Source organism: Elephas maximus, chromosome 7, assembly GCF_024166365.1.
Source record: "Elephas maximus indicus isolate mEleMax1 chromosome 7, mEleMax1 primary haplotype, whole genome shotgun sequence".
In the NCBI taxonomy this organism is placed as follows: Eukaryota; Metazoa; Chordata; class Mammalia; order Proboscidea; family Elephantidae; genus Elephas; species Elephas maximus.
Genome location: NC_064825.1, coordinates 17,144,260 through 17,167,211, shown reverse-complemented (window position 1 = coordinate 17,167,211; position 22,952 = coordinate 17,144,260). Strand labels below are relative to the sequence as shown.

Genomic DNA, 22,952 nt, shown 5'->3' with positions numbered 1-22,952 from the left:
GACTACAGTACATTAAAACTAAATAAAATAACAAAGGTTTATTAATGCATTGGATTTTATACTGCAAAATTGCTATTACATATGAATGAAAGCAGTCATTCATTAACTACTAGTCTTAGGTCAGAAGCAGCTGAAATGATATATTTTGACATATTTTCTTTCATATTTTCTCTATGCACTCAAGTAATGTTTTTACATAATTAAGTTCATGCTATACATACACTTTTACATTCTGATAAATAACACTAGATCGTGAACATTTTCCATTGTCATTAAATATTCTTCAAATAGATCTATTTTAATTGGCTATGTGATTTATCAGTTAATTGATGTGCTATAACTTAATTAGCTAATTTCTATTATTATTTCTAATATTGTTTCTAATTTCTTAATATTATAAATAACTTAAAATGAACAAATCATGTCTGATGATATGTGTCTGAATCTGTATTTCCTTCATGTAGATTTCAAGAAAGCAATTACTGAGTAAAAGGATTTGAATATTTTTAAAGGTTTGACACATTTTATCAAATTGCTTCACAGATACAGTCTACCAGTATACACTCTTATCAAAACCTTGTCCATTTCATTGCACACTTGTCATCATTTGAGCATTACTATTTTGATTGCCTAAAAAATATATCTTAGTTTTTTAATTTATTGACTATTGAGGATGGGCTCATCTTTGACACTTGAATAAACATGTAAACAATTTGCTGCCACTATTTTAAGATTATTTAGTAATTTTCATGTTTGTGGAAAATATTTTCCCAATTTTGTTTTATTGCCTTTTTTGTTTATTTATGATATTTTTGTACATACAAAATTTTTATTTTTTTCTTTTTTAAAGAGAGTCTGCCATTCTGTGATCAGATAGATATTTTCCCCTGGTGTTAAAATTATTATTGTTTTTGTAACATTAACCCATGAATAACATTTTACCGTGGATGCTTAGTAGCATAGTTTTCATTTAGAATATGAATTGAAGATTGAGCTTTTTTTCCCCCAGATAGTTAACATTTTTCCTAACACCTTTTATTGAATGTTTTTTTCCCTTCTGTAGTGATCTGTGATGCCGTCTTTAAAATATATTAAATTTTTACTCTTTTACTTCATTATGATCAGAGACTGAGGCAGTTTCTCCTTTGTGTCTGGATACATATTTCATAAATGTGTGAATGCTTGAAAGAAAATTTTATTCTCTGTGGGGTGTCGTTGTTAGGTGCCATCCAGTAAGTTCCGACTCATAGTGAACGTATGCAGAACAGAATGAAACACTGCCCAGTCCTGCACCATCCTCAAAATTGTTGCTAGGCTTGAGCCCATTGTTGCAGCCACTGTGTCAATCCATCTCTTTGAGGGTCTTCCTTTTTTTCACTGACCCTCTATTTTACAAAGCATGGTGTCCTTCTCCAGGCACTGATCCCTCCTAATAACACATCCAAAGTATGTGATACGTAGTCTCACCATCCTTGCTTCTAAGAGGCGTTCTAGCTGCACTCTTTCAAGACACACTTGTTCGTTCTTTTGGCAGTCCCTGGTATATTCAATATTCTTTGCCAGCACCACAATTGAAAGGCATCAATTCTTCTTCCGTCTTCCTTATTCATTGTTCAGCTTTTGTATGCATATGAGGCAATTGAAAACACCATGGTTTGGGTCAGGCGCACCTTAGTCCTCAACGTGACATCTTTGCTTTTCAACACTTTAAAGAGGTCTTTTGCACCCAGTTTGCCCAATGCAGTGCGTCTTGATTTCTTGACTGCTGCTTTCATGGGTGTTGACTGTGGATCGAAATCCTTGACAACCTCAATCTTTTCTCCATTTATCATGATGCCACTTATTGGTCCAGTTGTGAGGATTTTTGTTTTCTTTATGTTGAGGTGTAATCCATACTGAAGGCTGTGGTCTTTGATCTTCATCAGTAGGTGCTTTAAGTCCTCTTCACTTTCAGCAAGCAAGGTTGTGCCATCTGCATAACTCAGGTTGTTATGAGTCTTCCTCCAGTCCTGATGCCTTGTGCTTCTTCATATAGTCCAGCTTCTTGGATTATCTGCACAGCATACAGATTGAATAGGTATGGTGAAAGGATATAACCCTGATGCACACCTTTCCTGACTTTAAACCATGTGGTATCACCTTCTTCTTTTCAAATGACTGTCTCTTGACCCATGTACAGATTCCTCATGAGCACCATTAAGTATTGGAGAATTCCCGTTCTTTCCCAATGTTATCCATAATTTGTTACAATCCTCAGAGTCGAAAGCTTTATCATAGTCAATAAAACACAGGTAAACATATTTCTGATATTCTCTGCTTTCAGCCAGGATCCATCTGATATCAGCAATGGTATCCCTGGTTCCATGTCCATTCCTAAATCGAGCTTGAATTTCTGCCAGTTCCCTGTCGATACACTGCTGCAGCTGTTTTTGAATGTTTTTCCGCAAAATTTTGCTGGCATGTGATATTAATGATATTTTTTGGCATTCTGTTAGATCACCTTTCTTGGAAATAGGCATAAATATGGATCTCTTCCAGTCTGTTGGCCAGGTAGCTGTCTTCCAAATTTCTTGGCATAGACCAGTGAGCACTTCCAGCACTGCATCCGTTTGTTGAAACATCTCAACTGGTATTCCGTCAAATCCCAGAGCCTTGTTTTTCACCAATGCCTTCAGTGCAGCTTAGACTTCTTCCTTCAGTACCATCAGTTCCTGGTCATATGTTACCTCCTGAAATGGTTGAACGTTGACCAGTTCTTTTTGGTATAGTGACTCTGTGTCTTCCTTCCATCCTCTTTTGATGTTTCTGCATCGTTTAATATTTTCCCCATAGAAACCTTCAGTATTGCAACCTGAGGCTTGAATTTTTTCTTCAGTTTTTTCAGCTTGAGAAATGCTGAGTGTGTTCTTCCCTTTTAGTTTTCTATCTCCAGGTCTTTGCACATGTCATCATAATACTTCGTCTTCTCAAGCTGTCCTTCAAAATTTTCTGTTCAGCTCTTTTACTTCATTTTTTTTCCTTTTGCTTCTGCTACTCAGCATTCAAGAAGAAGTTTCAAATTCTCTTCTGGCATCCATTTAGGTCTTTTCTCTTCCTGTCTTTTTAACAACCTCTTGGCTTTCTTTGGGTACGATGTCATTCCACAACTTATCTGGTCTTTGGTCATTAGTGTTCAATACGTCAAATCAATTCTTGAAATGATCTCTAAATTCAGGTGGGATAAACTCAAGGTTGTACTTTGGCTCTTTTTGACTCGTTCTAATTTTCTTTGTTTCAGCTTGAACTTGCATATGAGTAATTGATGGTCTGATCCACAGTCAGCCCCTGGCCTTGTTCTGACTGATGATGTGGAGCTTTTCCATCGTCTCTTTCCACAGATGGAGTTGATTTGATTCCTGTGTATTCCATCTGGTGAGGTCTATATGTATAGTCATCGTTTATGTTAGTGAAAGAAGGTATTTGCAATGGAGAAGTCGTTGGTCTTGCAGAATTCAGTCATGTGATCTCTGGCGTCATTTCTGTCACCAAAGCCATATTTTCCAACTACCGATCCTTCTTTGTTTCCAAATTTTGCATTCTGATCACCAGTAATTATCAATGCATCCTGATTACATGTTTGATCAATTTCATACTCCAGATATTGGTAAAAATCCTCTGTTTCTTCATCTTTAGCATTAGTGGTTGGTGCGTAAATTTGAATAGTAGTTGTATTAACTGGTCTTCCTTGAAGGCCTATGGATATTATTCTGTCACTGACAGCATTGTATTTCAGGATAGATGTTGAAATGTTCTTTTGTCAATGCATGCAGTACCATTCTTCTTCAAGTTGTTATTCCCGGCATAGTAGACCATATAATTGTCCAATTCAAAATGAGCAATACCGGCCCATTTCGGCTCACTAATGCCTAGGATATCGGTCTTTATGCATTCCGTTTCATTTTTGATCATTTCCAACTCTCTTAGATTCATAGTTTGTGTATTCCATATTCCAATTATTAATAGATGTTTGCAGCTGTTTTCTTCTCATTTTGAATCATGCTACGTCAGCAAATGAAGGTCCTGAAAGCTTGACTCCATCCACATCATTAAGATCAACTCTACTTTGAGGAGGCAACTCTTCCCCAGTCGTATTTTGAGTATCTTCCAGCCTGAGGGGCTCATCTTCTGGCACTGTGTCAGACAATGTTCTGCTGCTATTCATAAAGTTTTCACTGGCTAATTATTTTCAGATATAGATTGCCAGCTCCTTCTTTTTAGTCTTTCTTAGTCTGGAAGCTCAGCTGAAACCTTCCTCCATGGGTGACCATGCTGGTATCTGAATACCGGTGGCACAGCTTCCAGCATCACAGAAACACACAGGCCCCGACAGTATGACAAACTAACAGACACATGGGGGCTCCATGGGGCAGAAGCGATATATTTGGATTTACTCCTGTTATTTGATTTAATTGTTTGTTTTTGTGCTTTTTCAGTTTTAGGTTTTTTAATGAAATATTTATTATGTACATTTAATTTTGTTACAATAGTAATTTAGATTCAGTTCTATTTTTTAACTGATTTCATTGCTTTATTAGCCAATAGCTTTAGCCTTTGATTTCTGCATCCTTAAAAACCTTAGTTTTGATCAATCTATAAGAGAGGTGGATAACATTTTTGGTAGTGATTAAAGAAAAAAAGATACAGAGATGATGTATTTATTTTCCGAACTCTAGTCTATGTAAAATTGTTATTCTTTTATATTCAGAAATGAATCATAACTGGATATAAAATTTTTGGTGGAAAGGCCTTTTTTCTCAAAAAAGTTGTGCGTGTGTCCATCACTTGCTGGCATTAACTTTAGAGAGGAAAGTATGAAGTCAGAAAGATTTTCCATCCTTTATGGATAGCTTGATTTTGCTGTCTTGGCAATCCTAGAATGTTTTTATTTGTAATTTGAAAATATGGTTTTAAAATGTGTAGAAGTATGTTTAGAGAGAACATATAATTAATTTTACCAAAAAGATGGTGAGCTCTTTTAATAATCTGTAGATGCTGGGTTGTTTCCCTTCCCCAACTCCCATATTCAGGAAGTAATTATTTAGCTGTGTCTTTATTTCTTGTATTTTTATTTGAGGACTTCTTATTTACCATATCTGCCATGTTTCTTTTTTCTTCTTCTGGGTTTGGGGAGCCTCTTACGTTTGAACTTTATTTTACTGCTTTGATTTTCCACAGTGCCAATTTTTTCTTTGTTTCCGATGTGAATTTTAATTTGCATTCCTTTGCAATTCCTTCCTTACTAATTGAGTTTACTTTCATCCTAGTTTTTTTTTTTTTTTTCTTTTCAACTCATCATATTATCCTTTCATCTTAGTCTTTTCTTTCCTCAAAGATTCTTGTGTGGGCCCCTCGAGGCTGGTTTATCTCATCTTTTTCTACTGTGAATGCCAAATAGTTTTAACTTTTTCTAAATTTTAGTTTCTGTAAAAAATCACATTCCTTCACAGCTTATGCTTTTGATTTCATGTTTAAGAAACCTTTTTCTACATTGAAATGAAGATATTCTCTTATATTTTATTTTAAAATTTAAATGCTTTGCTTTTATCTTTTAGATCTTTTGTCCTAGTGATTTTTTTTTTTTGTCTGTGTTGTAAGTTTATATACATATTTTACACATGAGCATAAGCAGTTATCCATCATCATACATGGAATAGTCTGTCCTTTTCCTATGGGTTTTTAGTGGTACTTTGGTCATTTATCAAGTATAGGTTTAAGTTTCTGAATACAAAGCTGTGCTTCTGACCTTCTGCCCTCCCAGGCATATAATTTCTTGGGCCATTGCCCAGGAAAAAATAGGCAGCATTTTTCTCTTCAGGTGTCTTTCACTGGCCTTTTGGCAGTGAACTTCACTCTAGTCATCAGCTTCCTATGGAATATTTCTAGTCTCCATTGCCTAACAGGAGTGGAGCTCGCATTAGACACTACTCATTTCTAATACAGTGCGACCTGTGAGAGCTGGAACTCGAAGGGACTGCTTTGTTTTTCTGGGTATCACAAGTTTTCTCCCTTTGACAGGGTACAGTCTTTTTTATTGCTCATTTTAGTGGAAAATACTTCAGTTTTCCTTCTCTGACAAGTTTCTGCCTTGCACGGGTTCTAGCTTTTGCAGGTTTTACTGTATAGTTTTCAAATTACTACCTCTTGTCACAGTTATTTTTGCATGTCACATCTTCCTTTACTCTTTGCATTCACGACTGTCTCTGAGCAAGCGAATGAGTGTCATTTGAATTCATAGATTCTACTTCATTATCAGTATTTTTTAAATAAAATATTGTAATATTTTTAAACAGTTTCATATTACCTGGGAAAAATCATTTACTTATGATGAAGGGACTATACCAGATGGTATCTATGATTCATTCCAGTTTAGAAGTTTTACTGCCTAGGATTCTAAGTGTGTATCTATACGTATAGATGTACAGTCAATTTTTATGATCACACTAATTATGTTCTATAAAATTGCCACAAATACTGAATCATTGATCCAGGGGAAGTACAAGGTTAGGTTCTGCGAGCCCCTGATCACAACATTTTCTTCAACAGACCAGTACATAACCTTGTTTTATGTGTGTTTCTGCTTAAAGGTACCTTATTTAATATATATTGTCAGTTAATTAACATCGATAATCACAGCCAACAGCCCTCTCTTTGTAATGCCTGAGTGAAGCTTATCTAACATATATTTTCTCCATAAGGCACATCATAGTGTCCTTGTGCTTAGGACCGTTAGAGAGCACTTCAGGTCTATGCTTGTGGCCATTTTAAATAGCAAAATCACCAACAAAAAGCTCAAAAATGTGACACTAAGTAGGCCCTAAAAAGGGGACTTGTTTACGATATGAGAACAGAAACAAGGCAGAGCACCATCTTGTTAGACCATAGATATGTACGCCAGGGTAACTCAAAGTTTTCACCACTCTGCACATGTCTGAGAATGATCCCTAAGGCACCTTAAGTATGGATTTGTGGTTGGAAATAAATTTTAGCAAGTTACTGAATTTGCAAATACAGAATCTGTAAGTGGAGGATTGATTGTATATGTTTTTTTAAGGGCATTCAGCAAGATCACTCAACCCAGTAAGTTGTTCAATTCCATTAGCTATTTATCTGTTTATCTTCATAATCACATTTATTTTCATCATTCGAAGAATTATAGGTATATAGTGTCATAATATAAGGTCGCTATGAGTCGGAATCGACTTGACGGCAGTGGGTTTGGTTTTGGTTTTAGTGTCATAATCATAGGGTAGACTAGAGATCTTATGTTAATCTCAAATCTAATTTTAAAAGGGACCTGCCCCACGACCAAGAGTAGAATAAAGAAGCATTTGCTGAGAAATATTTGCCAGCTAATATGTCTACAACTTTGGTGAAAGCCTGAATCATATATGCATAATTCTGCTTATTTATAAAGATTAGGCTATTTATGTCTTTTATTTTCATACTTATATATGAATATAACTGTAGTTTTTAAAAATAATAAAATTTACTTGGTTCTTCACTGCTGTTCAAAAACATTATACACATTAAAAGAATCTTTATTTTATCAAATAATAGTTTTGTGTTAGCCTACCTTTAAGCTTAATAGACTAACAAGCTATTTTTCCCTGTGAACGGTTTTGCTAGAGGAGTTTTTTCTCCATGGCTAATTATATTAATTCAAAGTTAATGAAGAGAAAATCTGATTAGCAGCAACACTCTAATTTTTAATTAGTTTGAACACATGCACATCGATTCCTGGCAAAACTCTTTTGCAGTTATTTTAATTCAAAATTAATTTTAAGACATTAATGAAATAATTGTATACTTTTAAATATTTACGTAGTAATAATTATTTAAAGGAATCCTGGAGGGTGCCAACGATTCAGCGCTCGACTGCCAACAAAGGGGCTGCTGGTAGCTGTTGTAAAGTAATAGGAATAAGTATATGTAGTAAAAAGTGTCCTGGAAAACACAATTCGTTCGTTATATTTAGCCAATGAAAATAAAAAGCAGATAATTAAAAAAAAAAATACTTAATAGGGCATTCTAACAAAATGTGTTACACTTAAAATTATTGAATTGATAATGAATTCTTTAGGAAGTATTATTATGTGAAGGATAATATCCAAGAAAAAATAATTGTACTTTTTTGTTAAGGAGACCTCTTTTTAAAATCTTTTCTTCTTATGAAATCAGCATATTATCCATTGATAGGAAGGATATAGAAGCATTTTTGCTACAGGATATGAGTACTAGCCAAATACATGAAGATATCAGTGCATACACAGTAGTTTTGGACATTTTAATTTCTCCCCTTCTCGACCTGGCTGACAGTGTAGATGCTTGGGTGGACAATAGTGTTACAGTACATGAATCACATCATTTCTACACCGTAATAAATTAAATAAACACAAGTGCTTCCTGGACTGTTTATGATTCATACAAAATGAATTACTGGATAAATGAGAATTTGGTAAGTTTTTAATAGCTTACATTGCCGTGGTACCATCTCTGTGCACCAGCTAAGACAACGGACTGAATCAGATGTCATCAGTAAGCTAGCTCTTAAGGCTCATTAGCACCTGGAGGAAATATTACAGAGAAACAGATCACTCAGTTTGCCTGAGTTTATTTACTGGCCCCAGCACTTACTAACTGTGTATCCTTGGGCAAGTCCCTTAAGCTTGCTATCCTCCATTCTCTCATTTACAAATGGGGATACTAATAACTAACTTGGAAACCCTGGTGGCATAGTGGTTAAGTGCTACGGCTGCCAACCAAAAGCTATGAATCCACCAGGTGCTCCTTGGAAATCCTACGGGGCAGTTCCACTCTGTCTTGTAGGGTCCCTAGGAGTTGGAATCGACTTGATGGCAGTAGGTTTTTGTTTTCTTTTTTTAATAATTTTTATTCTGCTTTAAGTGAAAGCTTACAAATCAAGTCAGTCTGTCACATATAAGCTTATATACACCTTACTCCATACTCCCACTTACTCTCCCCCTAATGCGTCAGCCCGCTCCCTCCTTCCAGTCTCTCCTTTCGTGACAATTTTGCCAGTTTCTAACCCTCTCTACCCTCCTATCTCCCCCCCAGACAGGAGATGCCAACACAGTTTCAAGTGTCCACCTGATACAAGTAGCTCACTCCTCATCAGCATCTCTCTCCAACCCGTTGTCCAGTTCCTTCCATGTCTGATGAGTTGTCTTTGGGAATGGTTCCTGTCCTGGGCCAACAGAAGATTTGGGGACCATGACTGCCAGGATTCCTCTAGTCTCAGTCAGACCATTAAGTCTGGTGTTATTATGAGAATTTGGGGTCTGCATCCCGCTGTTCTCCTGCTCCCTCAGGGGTTCTCTGTTGTGCTCCCTGTCAGGGCAGTCATTGGTTGTGGCTGGGCACCATCTAGTTCTTCTGGTCTCAGGATGATGTAAGTCTCTGGTTCATGTGGCCCTTTCTGTCTCGTGGGCTCATAGTTATTGTGTGACCTTGGTGTTCTTCATTCTCCTTTGCTCCAGGTGGGTTGAAACCAATTGATGCATCTTAGATGGCCGCTTGTTAGCATTTAAGACCCCAGATGCCACATTTCAAAGTGGGATGCAGAATGTTTTCATAATAGAATTATTGTGCCAATTGACTTAGAAGTCCCCCTAAGCCATAGTACCCAAACCCCTGCCCTTGCTCCGCTGACCTTTGAAGCATTCAGTTTATCCCGGAGACTTCTTTGCTTTTGGTCCAGTCCAGTTGAGCTGATCTTCCACGTATGGAGTATTGTCCTTCCCTTCACCTCAAGTAGTTCTTATCTACTAACTAATCAGTAAATAACCCTCTCCCACCCTCTCTCCCTGCCCCCCTCGTAACCACAAAAGTATGTGTTCTTCTCAATTTATACTATTTCTCAAGATCTTATAATACTGGTCTTATACAATATTTGTCCTTTTGCCTCTGACTAATTTCACTCAACATAATGCCTTCCAGGTTCCTGCATGTTATGAAATGTTTCACAGATTCGTCACTGTTCTTTATCGATTCGTAGTATTCCATTGTGTGAATGTACCACAATTTGTTTAACCATTCATCCGTTGAGGGACACCTTGGTTGCTTCCAGCTTTTTGCTATTGTAAACAGAGTTGCAATAAACATGCGTGTGCATATATCTGTTCGTGTGAAGGCTCTTATTTCTCTACGGTATATTCAGAGGAGTGGGATTTCTGGGTTGTATGGTAGTTCTATTTCTAACTTTTTAAGAAAACGCCACATAGATTTCCAAAGTGGTTGTACACCAGCAGTGTATAAGAATTCCAATCTCTCTGCAGCCTCTCCAACATTTATTATTTTGTGTTTTTTGGATTAATGCCAGCCTTGTTGGAGTGAGATGGAATCTCATCGTAGTTTTAATTTGCATTTCTCTAATGGCTAATGATCGAGAGCATTTTCTCATGTATCTGTTACCTGCCTGAATATCTTCTTTAGTGAAGTGTGTGTTCTTATCCTTTGCCCACTTCTTGATTGGGTTGTTTGTCTTTTTGTGGTTGAGTTTTAACAGAATCATATAGATTTTAGAGATCAGGCGCTGGTCGGAGATGTCATAGCTGGAAATTCTTTCCCAATCTGTAGGTGGTCTTTTTACTCTTTTGGTGAAGTCTTTAGATGAGCATAGGTGTTTGATTTTTAGAAGCTCCCAGTTATCTGCTTTCTCTTTGTCATTTTTGGTAATGTTTTGTATTTTGTTTATGCCTTGTATTAGGGCTCCTAACATTCTCCCTGTTTTTTCTTCCATGATCTTTATCGTTTTAGTCTTTATGTTTAGGTCTTTGATCCACTTGGAGTTAGTTTTTGTGCATGGTATGAGGTATGGGTCCTGTTTCCTTTTTTTGCAAATGGATATCCAGTTATGCCAGCACTGTTTTTTAAAAAGACTATCTTTTCCCCAATTAACCGACACTGGGCCTTTGTCAAATATCAGCTGTTTATATGTGGATGGATTTATATCTGGGTTCTCAATTCTGTTCCATTGGTCTATGTGCCTGTTGTTGTACCAGTACCAGACTGTTTTGACTACTGTGGCTGTATAATATGTTCTAAAATCAGGTAGATTGAGGCCTCCCACTTTCTTCTTCTTTTTCAGTAATGCTTTACTTATCCGGGGCTTCTTTCCCTTCGATATGAAGTTCGTGATTTGTTTCTCCATCGCATTAAAAAATGTCATTGGGATTTGGATCGGAAGTGCATTGTATGTATAGATGGCTTTTGGTAGACTAGACATTTTTACTATGTTAAGTCTTCCTATCCATGAGCAAGCTATGTTTTTCAACTTATGTAGGTCCTTTTTAGTTTTTTGCACTAGTACTTTGTAGTTGTCTTTGTATAGGTCTTTTACATCTTTGGTAAGCTTTATTCCTAAGTATTTTATCTTCTTGGGGGCTACTGTGGATGGTATTGATTTGGTGATTTCCTCTTCGATGTTCTTTTTGTTGATGTAGAGGAATCCAAGTGATTTTTGTATGTTTATCTTATAACCTGAGACTCTGCCAAACTCTTCTATTAGTTTCAGTAGTTTTCTGGAGGATTCCTTAGGGTTTTCTGTGTATAAGATCATGTCATCTGCAAATAGAGATAATTTTACTTCTTCCTTGCCAATCCGGATGGCCTTTATTTCTTTATCTAGCCTGATTGCTCTGGCTAGGACCTCTAGCACAATGTTGAATAAGAGCGGTGATAAAGGGCATCCTTGTCTGGTTCCCGTTCTCAAGTGAAATGCTTCCAGGCTCTCTCCATTTAGAGTGATATTGGCTATTGGCTTTGTATAGATGCCCTTTATTAAGTGGAGGAATTTTCCTTCAATTCCTATTTTGGTGAGAGTTTTTATCATAAATGGGTGTTGGACTTTGTCAAATGTCTTTTCTGCATCATTTGATAAGATCATGTGGTTTTTTGTCTTTTGTTTTATTTATGTGGTAGATTACATTAATGGTTTTTCTAATATTAAACCACCCTTGCATATCTGGGATAAATCCCACTTGGTCATGGTGGATTATTTTTTTGATATGTTGTTGAATTCTATTGGCTAGAATTTTGTAGAGGATTTTTGCATCTATGTTCATGAGGGATATAGGTCTGTAATTTTCTTTTTTTGTGATTTCTTTACCTGGTTTTGGTATCAAGGAGATGGTGGCTTCATAGAATGAGTTAGGTAGTTATTCCATCATTTTCTATGCTTTGAAATACCTTTAGTAGTAGTGGTGTTAACTCTTCTCTGAAAGTTTGGTAGAACTCTGCAGTAAAGCTGTCTGGGCCAGGGCTTTTTTTTTTGTTGGGAGTTTTTTTATTACCATTCAATCTCTTTTTTTGTTATGGGTCTATTTAGTTGTTCTACTTCTGATTGTGTTAGTTTAGGTAGGTAGTGTTTTTCCAGGAATTCATCCATTTCTTCTAGGTTTGCAAATTTGTTAGAGTACGATTTTTCATAATAATCTGATATGATTCTTTTAATTTCAGTTGGGTCTGTTGTGATGTGGCCCATCTCGTTTCTTATTTGGGGTATTTGTTTCCTTTCCTGTATTTCTTTAGTCAGTCTGGCCAATGGTTTATCAATTTTGTTAATTTTTTCAAAGAACCAGCTTTTGGCTTTGTTAATTCTTTCAATTGTTTTTCTGTTCTCTAATTGATTTAGTTCAGCTCTAATTTTTCTTATTTGTTTTCTTCTGGTGCCTGATGGATTCTTTTGTTGCTCACTTTCTATTTGTTCAAGTTGTAGGGACAGTTCTCTGATTTTGGCTCTTTCTTCTTTATGTATGTGTGCATTTATTGATATAAATTGACCTCTGAGCACTGCTTTTGCTGTGTCCCAGAAGTTTTGATAGGAGGTGTTTTCATTCTCGTTGCATTCTATGAATTTCTTTATTCCCTCCTTAATGTCTTCTATAACCTGGTCTTTTTTCAGCAGGGTACTGTTCAGTTTCCAAATATTTGATTTCTTTTCCCTAATTTTTCTGTTATTGATTTCCACTTTTATGGCCTTGTGGTCTGAGAAGATGCTTTGTAATATTTCGATGTTTTGGATTCTGCAAAGGTTTGTTTCATGACCTAATATGTGGTCTATTCTAGAGAATGTTTCATGTGTGCTAGAAAAAAAAGTATACTTTGCAGCTGTTGGGTGGAGTGTTCTGTATAAGTCTATGAGGTCAAGTTGGTTGATTGTAGCAATTAGGTCTTCCGTGTCTCTATTGAGCTTCTTACTGGAAGTCCTGTCCTTCTCCGAAAGTGGTGTGTTGAAGTCTCCTTCTATAATTGTGGAGGTGTCTATCTCACTTTTCAGTTCTGTTAAAGTTTGTTTTATGTATCTTGCAGCCCTGTCATTGGGTGCATAAATATTTAATATGGTTATATCTTCCTGGTCAATTGTCCCTTTAATCATTATGTAGTGTCTTTCTTTATCCTTTGTGGTGGATTTAACTTTGAAGTCTGTTTTGTCAGAAATTAATGTTGCTACTCCTGCTCTTTTTTGCTTGTTGTTTGCTTGATATATTTTTTTCCATCCTTTGAGTTTTAGTATGTTTGTGTCTCTAAGCCTCAGGTGTGTCTCTTGTAGGCAGCATATAGACAGATCGTGTTTCTTTATCCAGTCTGAGACTCTTTGTCTCTTTATTGGTGCATTTAGTCCATTTACATTCAGTGTAATTATAGATAAGTATGTTTTTAGTGCTGTCATTTTGATGCCTTTTTGTGTGTGTTCTTGACAATTTCCTTGTTCCACTTACTTTTTTGTGCTGATACGTTTTTCTTTGTAAAATGTGTGTTCCTCATTTTCATAGTATTTAACTCTGTTTTTCTTGGTTTTTATTTTGATTTATGGAGTTGTTATACCTCTTTGTGGTTACCTTAATATTTACCCCTATTTTTCTAAGTAAAAACCTAACTTGTATTGTCCTATATCACCTTGTTTCCCTCTCCATATGGCAGTTCTACGCCACGTGTATTTAGTCCCTGTTTTTGATTATTGTGATCTTTTACATAATGACTTCAATGATTCCCTGTTTTGAGCATTTTTTTTCTTTTTAAAATTAATCTTAATTTGTTTTTGTGATTTCCCTATTTGAGTTGATATCAGGATGTTCTGTTCTGTGACCTTGTGTATTGCTGGTATCTGATATTGGTTTTCTGATCAAACAATTTCCTTTAGTATTTCTTGTAGCTTTGGTTTGGTTTTTGCAAATTCTCTAAGCTTGTGTTTATCTGTAAATGTTTTAATTTCGCCTTCATATTTCAGAGAGAGTTTTGCTGGATATATGATCCTTGGCTGGCAGTTTTTCTCCTTCAGTGCTCTATATATGTCATCCCATTGCCTTCTTGCCTGCATGGTTTCTGTTGAGTAGTCTGAACTTATTCTTATTGATTCTCCTTTGTAGGAGACCTTTCTTTTCTCCCTGGCTGCTTTTAAAATTTTCTCTTTATCTTTGGTTTTCGCAACTTTGATGATAATATGTCTTGGTGATTTTCTTTTTGGATCAATCTTAAATGGGGTTCAATGAGCATCTTGCATAGATATCCTTTCGTCTTTGATGATGTCAGGTAAGTTTTCTGCCAACAGATCTTCAACTATTCTCTCTGTATTTTCTGTTATCCCTCCCTGTTCTGGAACTCCAATCACACGCAAGTTATTCGTCTTGATAGAGTCCCACATGATTCTTAGGGTTTCTTCATTTTTTTTAATTCTTTTATCTGATTTTTTTTCAGCTATGTTAGTGTCAATTCCCTTGTCCTCCAGATCCCCCACCCTGCATTCCAATTGCTCGAGTCTGCTCCTCTGACTTCCTATTGAGTTGTCTAATTCTGTAATTTTACTGTTAATCTTTTGGATTTCTGAATGCTGTCTCTCTATGGATTCTTGCAGCTTATTAATTTTTCCACTATGTTCTTGAATAATCTTTTTGAGTTCTTCAACTGCTTTATCCATGTGTTCCTTGGCTTTTTCTGTTGCTTGCCTTATTTCATTTCTGAGGTCATCCCTGATGTCTTGAAGCATTCTGTAAATTAGTTTTTGATATTCTGTATCTGGCAATTCCAGGATTGTATCTTCATTTGGGAAAGATTTTGATTCTTTAGTTTGGGGAGTTGTAGACGGAATCATGGTCTGCTTCTTTATGTGGTTTGATATCGACTGCTGTCCCCGAGCCATCACTAAGATATTGTAGTGATTTATTCTATATTTGCTCACTGTCTTATCTTGTTTTGTTTTCTTTCAATGTACGTAGATGGGCTACTAGATTGTGCTGTCTTGATTGTTGTTGCCCTTGAGTCACTTATGTTCTGTTACCAGCTGGTTTGGGCTGTTAACAGATATATAAGCCTAAGAGTCCATTCACTGTTCTTGAGTAGAATCTGATTTGGGGTCATCAGGTGTGTGGTACAGACTGTCACCTATCCACCTAGAGAAGTAGTGGTGATAGTTGTGTGCACCAGATTCTAGTAGCAGCAGGGTTTCACACTCCAGGGGAGCAGGAGGCTGACAGGCTTCCCCCAAGTGCCAGTGAGGTAGGTGTGTCTCTATTCGTAAAGCACTTTGGTGGGTGGGCTCTGCAGCTGTACCTTAGGCCCCAAATGCATGTACCTCTACAGACTGGTAGGTGTCCCCCTCCTTAGACCCCTAAGGTAGGAGGCTAGGTGGTCTGCGGGGAGCTTCAGCCCTCAGTTCCCTGTTGTGGGTCAGTGAGGGCTGTGTTGAATACGCAGAGATATCACACCTGGGAAACTTGTCTTACCAGTAATCCCCTAAAACAATTACAGTCAGGTCCCTATCAGAATTGCCTTTGCATTATAATAGTCACCTTGTTCCCTGTAGAGATGAAAGCCCAAGACTGTGGATCACATATGTTTGGCTGGAGCTGGTTCTGTGTTTTTAGTTCAATTAGGGAAGGATTTTTGGTCCCTGGGTTTTTTGTAGCTGCTTTTCTCAGGCCAGAAGAATGGGTTAGGAAAAGACCAAAAAAAAAGAAAGAAAGAAAAACCGTAGCGCACTTCACTCTCTGACTCAGGAAATTCCAATGTTAATGAAGCTGCCTGGGAACGGAAGGGGAGGGTTCAGATAAATAGGAGAGAGTAGCCCCCCGGAATATGGACAAAGTTACTTATCTTGCTTGGGATGACTGTTTTATCTGAGATTCCGGAGGGGCGTGTTGACTGTGTGCACTGGCTGGGTCGAGAATGCCCCTGAGGGTCAGGCCTGCGTCCCATGCTTGTGCTGTCTCAGAAGCCGTGGTCAGTTCCTCCGCTCCCAGTCCAAAGCCCAGCGCCAAGGTTCCCTGGCTGGGACGCCGCATTCCCAGCTCCAAAACCAGTCGCTGCCTCCCGGTGACTTCTCCTCCTGTCAGCCGTGTCGCTGCGCTGTCTGCATGCACTGGGTGGGCTTTCCCCCGAGGTCACTTCTGGGGGCTAGGGCTGCATCCTGTGTTTGCGCTGTCTCAGGATGCCGTGCTCAGCTTCCCTTTGCCCAGGCCAAAGCCTGGCGCCAAGGTTTCCTGACTGGTACGCTGGCTCCAGGTTCCGAACACAGTCGTTGCTTCCCCATGGTTGTTTGTTCTCAGTCTCTGTCACTCAGGTCAACTCTTTAGATCTGTGTTTGATGGTCAGGGTTCGTATTTTGTCACGTATGTGATCGATTCACTTGTTTTTCTGAGTCTTTGTTTGCAAGAGGGATCTGAGGTAGCTTCTACCTAGTCAGCCATCTTGGTCCCCTTTTGTTTTGGTTTTAATAACTAACTCACAGGGTTCTGGTAACCATAAAGTTGATTAACACAGTGCCTGACATATTGTAAGTGTTGCACAAGACTTTGTTGTTTTTATTTGTTCTAAATGACATTTTTTTGTTCTACTCACCACAGACACTTTATTTTGATGTGTATTTCTCCAGATGGACTATAGATTGATTTATAAAATGACAGATAAGTAGAAAATATTTTTAAGTGCCTTTTAACAAAGAATTGTTATTTTTGGACATTATCCTCCTGCGTAATATTTGATTCAGTGAGGTGGCAAATTCCCAGACAGACCTGGATCTGGAACTCTCCTTCAGTTTGCAGTGCGGAGACTCTGAGACCCTGAGGACCCTGACGTTAGACCCAGATGCTGCGTCTCCTGAGCATGCTTTGAGAGGGCAGGACATCACTGGGACAACTGTGGGCCCACAACTTTAAAGTGTACATTAGATTAATTCCCATATTTTAGACTCTTTGAATAGATTTTCACCAACAAAGATTGTGCAAGGAAGCTTGTTTGTGATGGATGAATATTATGCCAGATAATTCGGACAGACTTCACAGTATGAAGTGGGAATCTTTTTTCTAGGCATCGTTTCAGAACATTTGAAAACTACATAACTTTCTCATTGAAAATGACCTATGCATAATAACTATTTAATTTCCTTACCTTTCAGATTTACAGAATTTTAAAAATGTGTGTGTGTGTGTGTATTTTTCCATGTAGAACTGGGTAGAGAAAGCTGAAAAACAGGCCCTTCTCTCTGAGACACTGGACCTATCAGAACTCTTCCACCCAGACACATTTCTCAATGCTCTTCGCCAGGAAACTGCAAGGTAATGAAAATGAACTACTTATTTGCCACCAACAGTAATTATATTTGGCTTTAATCACTTCTTATCACATTCCCTCCATTGTCGAGAATAAATGTGTTGTTGAAATCCAGGTAACTGTGTTATTTCCTAATACTTTCCTTTTAATAACACAGTTAACTTTTAGGTTTTTTGTTTAAAAAAGCACTGCTTTTAATTATAATGTTTTATTAGAATTAAAAAAGGTAAAATTTATTTTTCATGACACTGATTATTTATGTAGACCTGTGCTATCCAATATGGTAGCCACAGGTCACGTATAGCAATTTAAAATGATTATTTAAAATGATTTATATATAATAAAATTAGAAATTCAATTTCTTATCACAGTGGCCACATTTGAAGTGCTCAGTAATCACATGTGGCAAGTGACTAATATTTGAATTGCATGGAAATCATTTTTATTTTTGCGGAAATTTCCATCGGACAGCACTGATTAGACTTCTTGGTGAGGAACTGGACTTGTTGGTTAAGATCAAAGAATTTTATAGCACACTCGTACTATCATATCTTATATAAGAAAAATATAGACTGTAAATTTTAACTTAATACATTGTAATAAAAGAAACACTACCAAATACATATTAAACAAAATTTAGTTGTGTTTTTGGTGACTCAGGGGGCTTTCCATTTGTACTGCCTCAGGATCACACTGTAAATATCAGTTAATATTTCAGCCCAGCTAATAGGTATTTATAGAGCACTTCCCACGTGCCTGGAGGTCCTGTACTGCCGACAGTTAATGTGCTTGGCTAACCAAAAGGCTGAAAGTTTGAGTCCACCCAGAGACATCTTGGAAGGAAGTCCTGGCAATCTACTTCTGAAAACCCAGCCATTGAAAACCCTGCTCTGACACACATGGGGTTGCCATGAGTCAGAGTCAGCTGAGTGACAACTGGTTACTGTTTGTTATGTACTTGCAGTTTCCTGCGGTGTGATCAAAATGGAAGATGTAAAAATGTGAATGCAAGGCCTTACCCTCAAGGTGCTTACAACCTTGAAGAGGAGAATGACATATAAAGAGTTAACTTTAAAACCTTAAAGCGAAGTCTAAGATGTTATGCACAGTTTACAGATCTGATTATTTGAACATTCTAAATATTTAAATTTTAAATAAATAGGGTTATATCTGTCTTCAAGAACTCTTTATATTTTAATTCCTTACTATTATTTCTTTCTGACATTTGGTATTTTATTTTTATAGGGCAATGGGCCGTTCTGTGGATAGTCTTAGGTTTGTAGCATCATGGAAAGGTCGACTTCAAGAAGCAAAGCTGCAAATTAAGGTACTAGACTAATTTTAGATGTTTATCTGAGTCAGAAAAAATACATTACCACCAGCTGTGAAAAAGAGCTTCTGAAACACCAGTCTCAGAGTCAGCTATCTTTAATATGTAAGATCAGCCAGGATAAATTGTATTATCTGTGTGAAAAATCAAAATAAGTTAATACCTAGCATGAAACAGCTTATAACGTATACAATCTTCTAATGCAAAAATAAGAATCTTAGAAATAGTGCATGTTTGAAAATTTAACTTTTGGTGAGAAATGGTACGTTCTTCTAGGTTACTTGTTTGAATATTCAGTTCAATAAATATTATTACTCAATAAGCTATGTATAAAATGCAGTATGTAAAAATTTAGGGAAAAAAAATTAGACCGAATCTTGTCCTCAGGGAGTTTATAATTTGTGAGTAGATTATTTAAGTGTTACAAAAAAAAAAAAATCAAGCCGTCTGTGATGATCTGTGTCTTATCTAAATTTTCCAAAATAGCTTTCCTGTTGAAATATAGTACTTTTATAGTAATAATCATTCAAACTTTGTTAACAAAACTGATTAAAAAGCTGCCATGGAAATCCTACCCAGAGCAACTTCAGCTTTCTTCCACATCACTAAGCTGTCTTCCCTAACATTCCCCTTTCCCATCCCCAAACACGGAATTGCTCCCTTGACGTTTTTTCTCACTGCTAATGTAGCACTTTGCATGTTATATTATGATTATCTCTATATATCCATATTGGTCTGCCTTATAAGAATGTAATGTCATTGAGAAAAAGGGTTTGTCTTATCTATTTTCTGATCCCCAGCATCAAGTTCAGTTTGTAACATATAATTCAGTTTTCTTAATGAAATAAATGTAAAACCCTGGTGGCGTAGTGGTTCAGAGCTATAAAAAAAACCAAAAAGTTGGCAGTTCAAATCTATCAGGCGCTCCTTGGAAGCTCTATGGGGCAGTTCTGCTCTGTCCTAGAGGGTCGCTAGGAGTAAGCTTTAGCTTGGCTGACCACAGGCAGCCAGCTTTCCAAAAGTTCCATTTACATTAGTTCCTAGTTCAACAGTTTTTTGTTTTGTTTTGTTTTATTTTCATATCACTTACTACTTTCTGACATGCTATATAATTTATTATGTTTGTTGTTTATTGTCTGTTTTACCCCGCTGCAGTGTAACTCCCATAAGGGTAATGATTTTTTTTTTCTCCAGTTTTGTTGCATCTAAAATGCCTCAAACAATAAAAAACAAACAATAGCTGGTACAAAATAAGCACTCATTAAACCCTTATTGAATTCAGGGCCTGCAGTAGGAGGAGCACTATAGTAGGTGTCCTTAGAGTCAGCTATAATGATGTAGAGTTCCAAAAATTTGATCGTTAACATTAAGCTAGGTCTTCCTCTTTTGGCTCTGTAGATTGCTACAGAATTCTCACTTGGAAGAAAAGGAAATAGAAAGGTTCAATTTCATCCCTTTGTATTTTATTCTAATCCATGGGGAGAACTACTTTAGCTTCTATTAGTGATTGTACACTATTGTCCAGTTGCTAGGACAGGGAGGAAGGAAACAACATGTGTAATCCAGATACCATGCTTGCATGGTCTCTGGCACCTGTGAACTACACACATAGCATGTATCATGATCACTCAGATATAGGGGTATAAAAAGCAAGAGAAGTGATTTTTATTCTGTGTCAAGATGTCTTTATATTCCCCTGTGCTTAAAAAATGAGAATAAAGTCATTCAAAACTAGAAAATTACAAGCTTATATATTATAAAAAAATATATATATTTGTAGATGGGGGAAAAAGACTGACATTCAGTAAAACAAGGTTCTAATCTTAGTTCTCCATAAGAAAGCCATATGACCTTGTTAGCAATTAACAGGATGGTCTGAGCCTTTGCTATCTCATTTACAGGAGGATTTTGATAATATTTTTCTTGACACAGTTATTATGAGGATGTCTAAAAACCTGCATGTGTAAGGTGTTTTATTATTTCTCTTACCTCGATTTGGATTAGGTTTTATTTAGGCAATTTTTTTTTCTTAAATAGAAATGATAGTGTATTTTAATAGAATGTTTTCCTGTTTAGTAAAGCAGAATTTTTTTATTTTTCATTTGGATTCATAAAAAGATATAGTTAAAATTAGAATATTCACTGGGAAATATATAGGAACATAAATAAATTTGGTATAATGGCCAGAAAATTATTCTGCCATTTTTGTTAGTAATGTATTACCTGATACACTTACAGATTTAAATAAAAAAGCCATTCCTACATAAGAGATTTAAGGTAGTTCAACAGAATTTTTTCTCTTTTTGGTCCATTCATGTGAGCTATAAAAGTACATTTTCTAACTTTTTTACCTGCATAGTCTCCAGATGTATTTATTGGGTAAGAAGTCTTTGTAAGCCTTTTACTGTTAGTACTTGGTGAAATCAGCAAGTCAGATAATATCTTTAGGTTCCTTTTAATCATATTTTTTCCAACAAACGGGATTGTTTCAGTAGGAGAACTTTGGATTTAAATTGTATGTGAAATTTACTGTCACTCTAGAATTTAATTAGCTTTAGTATTTTTTCAATCTCTACCACCCTTGATTGAATTAAACCGGTAAAATATCCAAGAAAGGCTATAGTTCCCCAAACAAATCAATATCTTTAACCCTCTAGACTTAAGAGAACATGTATGTATATTGATTTTCAGATCCTGAACGTGGCCCTTTAAAATCTCCCCACTACTATTATTGATTCATTATTTGTTAAACAGCAGTTGTGAAACTAGATACTTGAAAATGCATAAATCAAGTTCCTGATCAGCTTGCATATTAGATCTTCCCAAGGTTGTGAGAGGATTGCTCTAGCAAATCTGGGGAGCTCCTAACACCCCCACCCTTTACTGCTGATGCTGCCACACACAAAAGGCAAAACAAAAAAAATCTTCTACCTGGGAAAATCCAGCTTATTAAATGCATTAAAGGGCATGTTAATAATTCAAGATTCATTGGGGTCCCTGAAAGCTGCAGCTCCCCTGGGACCCAGTGGAGTTTAAGATAGCTCCATATGCTTGCCAGGTGAATATTACCTCATGCCAGGTAGGAGGTCTGTTCATATATCTCAAATGGTTATCATAAAATTCATATTTCATTTCCCTTCTTCATAGAGTTTATCAGGAAGTATAGAGAAGTTAAAAGAGTGAAGAAATTAGAAATTTAAACATTGAGGTACATGAGGAGGATGTACACGTCAGAATTGGGTGTTAAGGGTCTTTAGACACACCCTCACCTAATAAGCGTGAGCTGCCAGCTGAAGCTATCCAGCCCAGCAGTAGAAAATGAATTAAAAACAAACAAGCAAAATAAAAACAAAAAAGCCCAAACCCTTAGATTATTCAGATTAAGACTTATGTTTCTGATAACTTTCATTTTTAAAACTAAACACTAAGTGTTAATATGCTTATCTAACCATCATTATCAAGTATAGATTGTTTTTAAGAACAGGTGACCTCTAAAAGCTCTTAGTAATATAATTTTCTCTAAATGTAGATCTTTAAAATTATTTGGTATGCAAACTAGTATGATAGAAAGCTGATTTAACAAAAATGATTTTTCTTAGGAATTGAAAAGATGGAGGCAACGAGGTTTCAAATCTGTTTGATGTTTGAATATCTTAGTATGTTTCCACCAGTTTAAAGGATTTTTAATTCTTAGTTGACTGTACGGTTTAATAGCTTTACCAACTTAATGCTGTGTTCTCATGTCTCCCAAATACAACAGGAGACCTAGAACTGACTCAGATTTCCTGTTTTGGAAGTCTGTCTTCTATCAAACTTTTTTGCTTTTTTATCCTGTATTGAAAAAAGTCAGTTTGCTAGGATTATGTACTCAACTCCCTCAATTCTTCTTGTCCTTTCCCCACTCTCAGAAGCTTCTAGAAACCTGCTTACATTTCTGTTTGGAATGTAACTTTCCCTAACAGGTCTTCCTTTCCTCAACCTATGTAAAGCCACATACCTAATTTTATATTTTCTAGTA

At 36.5% G+C, this 22,952-nt stretch overlaps 1 protein-coding gene across 3 annotated transcripts in view; it reads left to right on the top strand.

The window, feature by feature from the left end:
- The window catches only part of DYNC2H1 (dynein cytoplasmic 2 heavy chain 1), a 412,907-nt gene that overhangs the window by 359,725 nt on the left and 30,230 nt on the right, over positions 1-22,952 (top strand). For 2 of the 3 annotated variants that reach the window (XM_049889447.1, XM_049889446.1), the window contains exons 86-87: positions 17,500-17,609; positions 18,850-18,931. The exons of the other annotated variant lie outside the window; for it this stretch is intronic. In XM_049889447.1, coding sequence (XP_049745404.1) covers positions 17,500-17,609; positions 18,850-18,931 — 192 coding nt within the window. The remainder of the gene's footprint in view (positions 1-17,499; positions 17,610-18,849; positions 18,932-22,952) is intronic. 3 annotated transcript variants of the gene reach the window in all.